The 12941-nt window shown below is 42.3% G+C and overlaps 1 protein-coding gene across 1 annotated transcript in view; it reads right to left on the bottom strand.

Moving 5' to 3' along the window:
• Window positions 1-8674: 8674 nt before the first annotated feature.
• Window positions 8675-12941, bottom strand: part of LOC103778044 (protocadherin alpha-C2-like) — a gene marked incomplete at its 5' end in the record, with an annotated part of 49767 nt that continues 45500 nt past the window's right edge. Inside the window, 1 exon segment of the mRNA XM_008945613.1 lies at window positions 8675-9813. Within this exon segment, the coding sequence (XP_008943861.1) occupies window positions 9503-9813 (311 nt within the window).

Here is a 12941-nt window from a genome sequence, read left to right on the forward strand (position 1 = left end):
TAGTGCCCTGGGTTGACCTGTCACACTTCGAATCTTTGGTCTAATGTTGTAGAAAAATTCACCCACATAACACTCCTTCTACTTTTCGGCTAATGAATGTCTCTTTGCATGTGCTGATGGCAGAATCTGACCCTATGTGACCAGTCTGAGTCCTTCCCGTGTGTGAAGGGAGCCTAAGGATAAAATAAAACTGTTTTTACCTTTTTGTGCCTTTTACTTGCTGAGAACAGAAGGAAGAACTTGCATCTGCCAGTTCCCAGTGCAGTCACCTTTCAAGGTAAGAGGCAGCTTATCATCAACATTGTATTTATTTCACAACTGCTGTAAGTAGATTAATGAGAGATCATCACATGTGGCTTTGGAAAGATCAAGGTAGCTTTCGTGATGCTTGATGGCAGTTTAAATTCAGTCCTACAAAGAACTTCCCAAATCTACAGGTAGCTGGTCTAATGTGATTTACACACTCTTGGGGTTAGGCAGCTCCTTTTCATCAGGTAAACACCCATCAGGAGCTTTGTGAAACACTTTTTCAAATGTCAGTGCCTAAATGTTGCATAATTCCCCTTTAGGCATCTAAGAAGACAAGCAAAATCTCACGGATATTAAGCTTGCTCCTTATCCAACTTGCATCCTGGGTGATTTCCATACTGCAACATCAGGACTTGAGAGCAAGTTCAGCACCGTGAAGCCTCTTCATCCTACCACTATGTGGCCCTGGTGCCAGCTGAAGCTGCCCACAGCTGGGGTTCACAGCAACTGGGAAGCACCCAGGTTGGCATAGCTGCTCTAGACAAGGCCTGAACCTGCAGTGCCAGCCCATGGGAATGAAATCTTGGGCCCTCACTGCACCCAAGGGTGTTTGTACCATAGGTGATGAAGAGGAAGGAAGACTTTGGTCAGTGATGGCTTTGAAAGTATAGACAATCCAGGGATAGGAGCGGTGATGTCTGAAAAGCCTTAAGTCCTAGTGTGCAGAACTGATTTGATTCATAACTGCTTCATACCATTTTACATGCAGAGAGATTTCAGGCAGGATTCTTTAAACACTGATAGAAGAAAGCTCTTCAAGGTAGGGACTGATATCTTCCTAAAGGAGGGCTATGATACATTTGAAGCTTAGTTATGATGTAGGACTGTACCTACGCACATTTTCAGCCTAGCTTTCCCTAGAATCACACACATTTTCCCCACTGAGGCTGCACTGGGTGGAATTTGAGTCCCAGTAAAACTGAAGGATTTATCTAACAGGAAAACTATCATAGGATTAAAAGTCTAGTGTGGCTGTAATTAGTGTGTTTGAAAAATTACTGGGTCTTGTCAGGCTTCTTGTGTGGTGTCATTCTTCTAATTAACAGGCAAGGACTTTCTAATTCTCCTTGGTGCTGCTCAAGCAGTGCCAAGACACTTGGACCTTCCATAAAATATCACTGGAGGAGCTGGAACAGGGCTGTCAGGGACAGCACTGATGTTATCCCATCTCAGAGCTGAAGCCTGAAGTCAGGTGTAATGCCCCAGCACTGCCACAATAGCCACTGCTGAGTACATAGGGCAGCCCTTCAGGATCTCACATTTGGTAGAAGATTCAGATGTTGTTCCTGCTGGAATGGCACTGTTGACATGAGCTTTCATCCTTCACCTAACACAAAGCTCCATGGGGGTGTATAACATCTCATTTATAAAATAATGCAATGGTTTAGGCTGGAAGGGACCTTAAAGATCGTCTCATTCTAACCCCCCTACCGTGGGCAGGGACACCTCCCACTACACAAGGTTGTTCAGAGCCCCATCCAAGCTGGTCTTCAGCACCTCCAGTGATGGAGCATCCACAACTTTACTGGGCAACCTGTGCCAGTGTCTCACTACCCTTATATTGAGGAACTTCTTCCTTACATCTAACCTAATTCTCCTCTCCTCCAGTTTGAAGCCATTTCCCCCTCATCCTATCACTACAAGCCTGTGTAAAAAGTCCCTCCCCAGCTTTCTTGTAGGCCTCCTTCAAATACTGGAAGGCTGCAATAAGGTCTCCCTGGAGCCGCCTGTTCTCCAGGCTGAACAACCGCAACTCTCTCAGCCTGTCCTTGTAGCAGACATACTCCAGCCCTCTGATCATCTCTGTGGCCCCTCCTTGGAGCTGCTCCAACAGGTTCATGCCCTTCTTGTGCTGTGGGCTCCAGAGTTATTCCTTATTGCATTAGTTTGGCTGTAGGATAATATTTCTCTCCTGACAGGATATATGAGGATGTCTCTCCATGACATGTCCCCACCTCCCACAGCCATAACAGAGCTCATTATGTTGAGGCACAAAGGAGTTCTGTGGTACTTCCAGCTGAAGGCTCCTTTCTTTAGTTCCCAAAGCCACCTGAGCAACACATTCTAGAAGTAGGTGCACAATGTCACCATAGTTGCATCATCTCGAAAAACAGTCAGCTAGACATGGATAATAGGCTTTACCTACTGTCAGTACTACCTCCCATACCCAGTATGACCTATACTGTCAGTGTTACCAGTGACAGTAGGTGTTGCAGTATTTGCTATAACACAACCAGGTCCAGATGTATCTATACATATATATATGTGCTTGCACATATGCATAGTGAGAAATAGTCACAATCCTGTCTGCAAACACAGAGTGGTGTCACTGGATCCTCCAGTGAAGGACTGCCTACAGTTAACCTGTCTCAGGAGCCAAACCCTTAGAGCAGCTCTATCACCCATTAACCCCTCCCCAGAAGGGAAGGGGGTTTATGAAAAGAGGAGCAGACCCATGGGTTGAAATAGAAACAGCAAAACTAAAACCAATGCTGCTAAAAAATAAAGGAAGTTCTACTCAGCCCAGCAAAGGTATGATGGCCACAATAAATAAGAGAGTGGTCCTCAGGAACAGGAGAATGAAGAGGCAGGATTAGGAGGAACCCAAGCAAAAGGAGGAATCCAAGCAAAAGCCCTTTGTGCCCAAACTTCCTCCTTTATACTGAGTGTGATGTTTCTGGTCTGGGATACACCTGTAGCTAATTGAGGTCTGCTGCCCTGGCTAAATCCAAGCTGCTAATGGCCTGCAGACCACAGCTAGCCTAGGATTCTGTCCCTGCAACACCGGGAGAGGGATGGAGGCCATAATGAGGAGAAGGACCTCAGGAAAGGAGAGAGTACATTATCTCTATATCAGGAGCTAATGGAAAATTAATTCATATGTTAGCAATACTGATTTTCTAGTATGCTGGTTTAAGCAGCACAAGGTCATTAAAATGTGTTAAAGCATTTACTTCATTACAGCTATTCTGTGTATTCTTGGTAGGTCCAGATATGTGAGTATTGTGCAGAACCAGCGACCCAGGCATGTGTGAGCATCATACAGGGCCTGACACATGCAAGCCACCATATCAAGCCCTTCAATTTATTATTCTGTTTCTTGGAGTCCTCAGCCTGCCCTATTCTTTCCAGAGCATACCTTTGCTTCATGCAGATTAAAGCATGTGTGATGATATCAAAACATTGTTCAGCTGTTCATTCATTTCTCCTGAGACATGTAAAGGAAGAAACCAAAGGGCTTCAGTGTACACTTGCTCACCAAAGAGAAACTTTTGATCCAACTTGTGATCAAAAAACTTTGTTTTACTTGTGAGAAACTTGTGATACTTCTACACCAGAAGTCTGTGCTGCCATTCAGAGAGACCTGGAGTTGGGTGGAGGGGAATGCTATGAAGTTCAACAAGGGCAAGTGTAAAGTTCTACACCTGGGAAGGAATAAATCCATGCACCAGTACAGGTTAAGGGTTTGACTGCTGGAAAGCAGCTCGACAGAGAAGAACCTGGGAGTCCTGATGGACAACAAGTTCACCATGAGCCAGCAACGTGGCTTTATAAGCAGGCAGGCAAAGGGTCTCCTGGGGTCTGTTAAGACAAGTGTTGCCAGCAGGTCAAGGGAAGTTCTCCTCCCCAGCTATTCTGCCATAATGAGGCCACATCTGGAGTACTGGGTCCAGTTCTGGCCTCCCCAGATCAAGAATGACAAGTAACTACTGGAGAGAGTCCCGCAGAGGGTACCAAGATGCTGAGGTGCCTGGAGCATTTCTGTGCTGAGGAAAGGCTGAAACTTTGGGCTCTTCAGCCTGGAGAAGAGAAGACTCAGAGGGAATCTGACCAGTGCTGATCAAGAGCCAAAGGGCCCACAGCAGGCAAGAGGATGAGGTCAGACTCTTTCTAGCGGTGCCCAGTGATAGGACAAGGGGCAACAGATACAAACTGAAACACAAGAAATTACACCTAAACATAAGCAGAACCTTCTTTGCCGTGCAGGTGCCAGAGCCTAGAGCAGGCTGCAAAAAGAGGTTGTGGAGTCTCCTTCACTGGAGAGATTCCAAACCTGCCTGGATGCCATCCTGAGCAACCTGCTCTGGGTGACCCTGCGTTAGCATGGGGGTTGGATGAGACAATCTCCAGAGATCCCTTCCAAACTCCACCATTCTGTGATTATGTGATATTTATAGGAGTCTTAACAGAACATGGGACTCCCGGCACTGTCTTTAAGAAGTGTCTGCGTCAAGGAACAGCCAGTAGTTTCCAAACAACAGCAAAACTGAGGCACCTACTCATTCTTTAGGAGTCAAATGAGGTTAATAGCTCAGCTCCTTCCTTAATACTTGTCTTACACGAGATCCACAAAACTGCTGCTAGGGCAGAATAGGATAAGGAGGGAAGATTGTACAAGGTTTATTTTACCCAGTTGTTGACACAACCCTGGCTATAACCTGGATTAAAGTAAGTGAGGCCAACTGTGCAAGAGAAAAGCAGTAACTGACTTTATATTTTTAAGATACAATTACAGTTTAAGAAGAAGTGATTTTAGAAACACAGAAAGCTCGAACTGAAGTGTTTGATGGCATGAAGCAGGAAGAATCATGGACTCATTTTGTACCTAAATATGTTACATATAGCTTAGGGAGTTAATAAAATGAAGTTCCTTTGAGGAAATGTTGTTTATCTGAACCTTGAAACAGTTAAACCCCAGAATGGACAGGTCTAAGTATTTGACTAGCTAACATGAAATATGCATCTTACAGAAACTGCAGTCACTGTATCATGTACTAATAAGCACTGTTGTATAAAGACAGTTTACTCACATTTCTCCTAGGGAAAAAGTCAATTAGCAGCGCCATGGCTTTTTCTAAAACTGGAAGCACTTCTTGAAATATGTCAAATACATGAAGAAGAAGAAGAAATTAAATATGATCCTAGAAGATATCAAAGCTGAATGCAATTCATTCCAGAATGGCTTTTCATATATGACATTCAGTGTCCTAGTTTTGGCTGGGACACAGTTAATTTTCCTCCTAGTAGCTGGTACAGTGTTGTATTTTGGATTTAGTGTGAGAATAATGCTGACAGCACCCTGATGTTTAGCTGTTGCTAAGTAGGGCTTATCCCAAGTTCAGGATTTTCCAGTTTCCCATGCTCTGCCAGTGAGCAGAAGCAGAAATGGCTGCAAGGGAGCATGGCTAGGACAGCTGACCTGAACTAGCCAAAGGGATATTCCATACTACTGAACGTCATGCTCAGTACAGAAACTGGGGGGAGCTGTTAGGTGTAGGGAGTCACTGCTGGGTCATTGGTCAGGGGAGTGGTAAGCAAATTTTCTATTGACTATTATTATAATAATTTTTATTTTATTTTAGTTATTAAATTATTTTTATCCCAATCTACAAGTTTTACTTTTTTTTTTTTTTATAGTTCTCTTCCCCATCCATGTAGTGAGGAGGAGTGAAGCAGCAGCTGCATGGCACTTAGTTGCTGGCTGGTGTTAAACCGTGACATTTGAGAAATGCATTTTGGATCCTATATTCTTCCCCTTATGTAAGATCATTGGGAAAAAACCTTTAATTGGATCCCCCTCCTGTGATGTGCAATGACCCAAATATGGAGCAGAAAGAAACTGCACAAGACTGAGTCTTAGAAGCCTAATGTAAAATGAGATAGCTTTTAAATGATGGGATGTAATTAATATATAACATAACTCAGGTTTAATTGTTATAAAAGCCCAATGGCTTTTGCCATTGACCTTGTATGCACAATACCCAGAATTCCAAAGGTAATACACTCACAGAAAATATATGGATTCTGAGAGAAATAAATTGTTCAAGTGGTAAAAAGTCCCCAAATTGTAATTTCCTCACTAACAAATTCTGCAACATATTTTGTCCTGCTCATTTCATTGTCGGCAAGAGGATAAAATAAAATTTAATTTATTGGTTCTTGTTGGTCTTGGCCACCTCTGATTCTCATTTCCCATTGCTGTGTAGTATTTAATCAGTAATTCCCTAAAACTGGCAGAATGTGCAAATTCTGTGTGGTCATGTCATTCTGTGCAAATTGTGGTTGTGGTAGTGTTGGACTGGTGGTTTTGGAGGTCTTTCCCAAACTTAATGATTCTACAATTCTAAATTCGGACCCTGTCCCAAACCCCAGTCATCCAAAAATACTTCACACTAAGGGCTTCTCCTCCTCCTGGACATCCAAAACCAAGGATGTAAGTGGTATAATTTGCATACTAGTTTGGAACTAGCCAGTATTCACTTAAGACATCTCAGCATTCCAGTTGTACTAGTGGGTTCAAATATGGAAAAATCTTTTTAAAATCTGGTGAGGTGCCTGATTCAGTCTTCTCAAAACACAGTGAATCTCTGTAATGTGTATTCTACTAGTGCTATCCAGGCTCTTTTTAAACAATTCCAGCAAGAGCATCTGCTCTTTCCTCTCCTCTAGAGTTTTTTTCTCTGTTCTATCAGATCCCTGTACTGGAATGCTTATCTTCAGATAGTTTGCTTTTGTCTACAAAGTCATGCATGCACTTGCAACAAAGCCAGTATTGGCAAATGTAATTTTGTGTTACAACAGGCAAATCAGAGTCATACTGCAGTGCTCTTGTTTCATTCTGATAGATGCAAGCCTTGGAAAACCAGCTGTGTATGACTACTGATGAAAAATACATTAATCAGATTGGTCTGTATAGGGAAAAATGGAAGCATTCAAAAGAAAAAAAAATCAATTAAAATCTATACATAATCAAATGTTAAAGATTCCTATAAGAATGAAGTTTTTGGGCTGTATTTTTGCCAGAGGCATGAGACTACTTTATAATGAGTACAAAGCAACAGCAACCTTCTGTGTGTTTAAGTTACCATTGTAATTCCAGTTTATGAACATTTGAAAAAAGAAGACTAAAGGTACTTGCATAGCACACTTGCACAAAAGTAAGTTCCCTCCCCAAATCTTGTTTTTTTTTTTCCACTTGGCTCTCCTCTTCCTGTAAAAATGAATCCAAGACTCTCTTTCTCACATAACATGTTTTTCGTTGCCAGTAAAATAAGACTGGTGGGAAAAGAAAACTTTGAATAGACCACATGAGGCCATTGGTGGTTCATGCTTCGAGATATGAATTCTTTTATTAGAGCTTTACCTTCTGTGATGTTTTAAGACTTGCTGCAGGTTCTTAAAAAATGAATGGGAATTGCCATGTTCTGACCTGTCAGCAGTTTGAAAACTTAAAACATCCAGGACACATCTCAAGAAATCCAGCTGTTCTCTTTGATCCCAGATTAAAGGGCCTGTTTGATATTTTAGAGCTATGTAGTTTCTTACACAGTTCCAATTAATATGACACTTGAGCTTTATTCTGTGAATGTACAATAATGTGGAAAACTCCTTGGAATTCCCTCATCAACTATATTCTATTTAAAAATACATGTATCATTTTTTATAGCAACATCCTCAGCCACATTTAATATTTCATTTATACCCTTAGGTTTGGTAATTCACAGAGCTTTAGCTTCACAGATTCTTACCAATAAATCCCAAAATGCATGCATAGCTTGATTTAAGAAAGATATTTTACTTGTGTTTCATACACAAAAAACTGATAATCAACAGTGGCTTAAAAAATTAACACTACTCCACTTTTCCACAAGTGTACAAAAAAAGAAATAATGAATTTACATTCAACGGTAAAGCTTAAAGTCCACTCTAATAATAGTTGCATTGACATTCACATACACAAGCACAGAATAAATATTTCAGGATTCTTATAAGAGCATACAGCATACATACAGTACTTGAATTTTACATAAAGTGTTAGTAGGGTCAGAAATTCATAATCTCATAGAAAAGTAAAACTAAAATCAGAAAAGGTTGTGTGGGAGGTAACACCAAGGTACTGCACAGAGCTAGCAGGTTAGTAAATCCATTTTTGTGAGGAGTTTGCTTCTGCTTCTCCACATTAGGACAGTTTGTTTGCAAAGGTGTATCCAAAGTGCAGATTAATGAAAAAAGAAAATAAAAGATATTCTTGTATTTATTAATACATGCAAGAGGCAGCCCTCAAGTCACCCGACAGAATAAAGCTGTTATTGGCAAGTGGCCGATATAATACAGATGTTTCAGGCAATTTTTCTAAAGCACTTTAATAGCAGCAATTGTCATTTATAATGGCTCTAGACTGACTTCTGTTTGGGTTAAAGGGCATCATATTTCTTTAACATTTACAGCTATATTTCTTTATAAATAAATATCTCAAATAACAAATAGCATAGTTCATGTTTCTTTTTTCTTGCTTTTGCATAAGTGTCGTGGAAAAACTCTGACCTTTTCAGAGACTTAATGTGCAAAATAATGTTAGAGTGGAAAAAGGGACAGAGCACCACAGTCAGTTACATTCCTGGGATGTCCAGCCAGCCCCTCTTAATACTGAGGGCTGGCCTTGCCAGGGTAATGCAGGGCTTTATGGGACAATTTTCCCAATGGCTTGCTTGGTAAGAGATAAAATTTAAGGTATCTTAATGAGCTGTAAATGTGAGGGGTTTGTTGGGGTGTTTTTGTTTTCTTTTCAGGAGTGTGTACAATACGTCATGGATAGGACTCAGTATTTCCACACAGTGACTTCTCAAGATTTCAAAAATCTGGTTATCTCCTTTCAGACATTTCCTCCCCAGCCTGAACATCTTTGAACATTTGTGTTCATTAGGTGTTTCCTCTGTTGCATATTTACCAGCTCTTCTTGCATTTTATAATCAGATCTCATATCACCTAGCTGACATCTGCACACAAATATTTCCAATCAGATAGAGGGTGCACAACATTTAAACTTTTAAACCTGTCCTGTAAGTGTCATCAAGACAGGAGCACAGGAACCACAGTGCAGAGTCCAACCTCTCACTGGCTGTACTGTGAAGATTCTCCTTTTCGGCGTAGGAGAAAGGAAACTTGTGTCTGCTTTTTAGATTCTGAAAACAAGCCAGAGCGGAGAAAAAGAGTTAACACCAGACTTAATAAAGCTTTTAAGACAAAACCTGTTAAGCAATTTAGACAGACACTGTGAATTTCCTGCTGCTTTTCTCAAGTCTATACATACAGGAAATTTGTTAACAGTAGGAAGAAGTTAGGAGTTGCTACATAGGAGAAATCTGCCATTAGTACAAAAACTGGCTAAGTTGGTTCTTTCAGTATAAACCCCTCACTGGTCACTGTTCTCAGTGGTGCTGTTGCCCTTCTCTTTTTTCTCCTGAGTCTTGTTTCCCTTCTTCTTTTTCTTCTTTTTCTTGGTCTCTTCCTTCTTGCCAAAGGTTATGAAGTCACTTTTGTCAATTTGGCTGTTTGGTGGCTCCTGCCGGATGGAGATGATTGCAGGAGATCCTGGGATAATGAATTTGTCTGGCAACTCACCAGGACCACCTTGTTTGGGATTGCTGGGTCCAAATTTAAAGGTCCAGCTGTTGCTGTTCACACCAGCTCCCACTGGGGGGGACACCTCTCCCGCCTCAGGTTCTGAAAAAGTCAAAACAGCAAGAAAAACGTAAAGCATTATTAATGACAAGCACTCGGTGAGTATCAGCTTCCTGGCTGAAAGCTGTGGCTTTAGTCTGGATCTGCGTTGACTCTTGGTTGCCTGGCTCCCCATCTGGGTGTTACTGACTGGTTCTTACCTAGGCTGCTCAACGCTGTTATGTGCTGACTCACTCCACATACTGCTGGGCCCAGCATGCTCTGGATCCCATGTTGTGCCTTGAAATACAGTTGTTCTCTATTTTTTCTTTTGTATCTGAAGTGCACGGAAGAAGAGATTGCTGTGATGCAGCCCACTGTAGTGTTTTATAGCATGAAACACAAGCACGTGCATTGCATGGCGCACGGGTACATTTGAGGGTGCCAGGTATTTTGGGCTAGGGTTAGAGGAGTGTCCTAGGTGAGGGTGGGGGGGTGGGTCCAGCCTTGGCAGTATGCGAATCCATGCTGGATACCTTTAGCAAACCATCCTGTCAGCTCTGTCCAGGATTCCTCAGGGAGAGCATGAGTTCATGCATGCCAGGGAGAAACCCAAGAGCCACCCAGTGTGTGTGTATGTATGCACATAGATATGTGTGTATGCAACATGGCTGACCAGCAGGCATGGCCCTGGAGCAAAACCAGGAGTGAGGTGAGTATGATCCTTCTCAGCACGTCCATGTTACAGACCCAGAGAAACATGTATGTATGACACACAGAACTGTCTCCAAGACCATGTGTCTAATGGGTTTGGCACATGGCATCTTTGTAAAGGAGGTGATGTGACTGCTTTTACAGTGGAATATTTCATCAAGAATTAGAAGAGCCTGCACACTTCTTTTTCCCCTAAGGCTGTATTTAATGATGAAGAAGATTCTACTTCGAGCACGTGTTCTTTCCAGGAAATGCTGAAGTTATTTTAGTGACCTTAACCTTCTTAGTCTCAAATATCTTTCTTGAAGTTATTATCAATGTGGAATTTCCTTTAGTTTTTCAGTTGTAGCTTTTCTGTATATTTCCCACGGTCTTAATTATCAGTGTCAGATTTTTACATGTTTGGTGGTGGTAACAGTGATGTCCTAGCAAACTTTTTTTTCATTCTAAATGCATTAATATGAGATAACTTTCAATTCTGCTTAATAATGTATTTTGATCACATATCTTTTATATCACTTTTGTTTCTTTGGAACAGTAAATTACAAAGGTGAATGTAGTGTGTCTTGGCCTTCTTCCAAATTATTAATCAATTGTCTTTCTCCAGCAATACAAAAATGTGAGCTTTCATATTGTGCATAATAAATTAAGCCCTACTCAACAAATAAATCCTTTCTCTTTCCCAACAAGCCCATGCAACATTCATTCCAAACAACACTGGGTCAGACCCAACACTTTTCCTGTTCCTGGCAGGAAAAAGGGAGCTGAAGGTGACCTTGAATCATTTTTGAGCCATCCTTGCTCTGGGTGTGGAGAGGCTTGTAGAAATGAAAATTCAAAAAAAAAAATACCTGGACAAGCTTGAAAGGTGGGCCCATGTGAACTTCATGAGGTTCAACAAGGCCAAGCTGGCCCTGGGTTGAGGCAACTCCCAGTATCAACACAGGCTTGGGGATGAAGGGATTGAGAGAAGCCCTGTGGAGGACCTGGGGGTACTGGTGGGTGAGAAGCTGACAACATGCCACACTAGGCATTGCAGTCCAATGGCAGCCTGGGCTGCCCCCCCAGCAGCAGGGGCAGCAGGGCAGGGAGGGGATCCTGCCCCTCTGCCCCGCTCTGGGGAGACCCCCCTGCAGTGCTGGGGCAGCTCTGGAGGCCTCAGCACAGCAGAGACAGGGACCTGCTGGAGCAGGGCCAGAGGAGCCCCAGCAATGACCCGAGGGGGGAACCCCTCTGCTGGGAGCCCAGCAGCAGAGAATTGGGCTGGGGCAGCTGCAGAGGAGGAGGTCCCTAGGAGACTTTGTTGCTGAAATCCAGTACAACTTAAAGGGGCCCATAAGAAAGGTGAGGACAGACTTTTTAGCAGAGCCTGCTGTGACAAGACACAGGTTAATAGTTTTAGTCTAAAAGAGGCAGATTTAGAGTAGACTTAAAGAAGAAATTTTTTTATGCTGAGGGTGGTGAAATGCTGGCCCAGGTTAACCAAAGAGGTGGTTGATGCCCCATTCCTGGAAACATTCAAGGTCAGGTTGGATGGGGCTCTGAGCCATCCCTGCTCACTGCAGGGGGGGTGGGAGTAGATGACCTTTAAAGGTCTCTTCCAACTCAAAGCATTCTGTGATTCAGTGAAAACTGCTTTGATGTTTACAGGGTTACAACACTCAAAGGATTGCAGTGCCACCACAGCACAGCTGACACAACACTGTGTGTGGTTGTGCCATTTTGATGTGAGCATATCAGGCGGCAGACAGGTCAGGAGACAATGACAGTGACTTTATATTATCCATTTTACCACACAAATACAGTAACATGCAAGAATAGGGGCTATTCTTAAGGTACAGCATCTCTTGCATGAAAACTCCTGCCAGACTAACAGGGTGCACATACACGTCCGCATTACTGAAATCTAATTCAGAACAGGACACTGAGCCTTTAATCTGGTTCTGCCCAGACAAACCCGTATGAAGTCAGTAATATTTATCACCGAGCCATCTGACATAATGTATCCAAACACAACAAAGCCTCATTTCTCCCCTGGAATCAGGATTCTGTCAACTTAAAGACTAAGGGGGTTTGTTTGCATTTCTGTATGGATTTCTTCCAGCTCCTGAAAATTTTTTGTTATTCGTACAAATGAAGTATTTTAATACTCCTTAATACTTGCTAAACCAAAAGAAACTAATTATCCTTACAGCTCTGTGGAGATCTCACATACAAAAAACCAGAGACAGATAGAACTTAATGAGTTAATAGCCATCATTTCCTACAAGTGGGGCTTCAACAGACTCCTCAGGAAATTTCCCTTCTGCGTGATTTACCTGATAACATGTGTGTTTATCTGTATTGGCAGGCTGGAAGGTCACAGTTCAGCTGCACTTTACAAGGCTGTATGTTTAGGCATTTCAGATCAAGGATAAATGTCACTTACCACCCAGTTTCCAAAGCTTCCTTGAATAACTCTTGTTTCTTATCAGCAG

Source organism: Merops nubicus, unplaced genomic scaffold (genome assembly GCF_000691845.1).
Source record: "Merops nubicus isolate BGI_N331 unplaced genomic scaffold, ASM69184v1 scaffold13858, whole genome shotgun sequence".
NCBI lineage: Eukaryota > Metazoa > Chordata > Aves > Coraciiformes > Meropidae > Merops > Merops nubicus.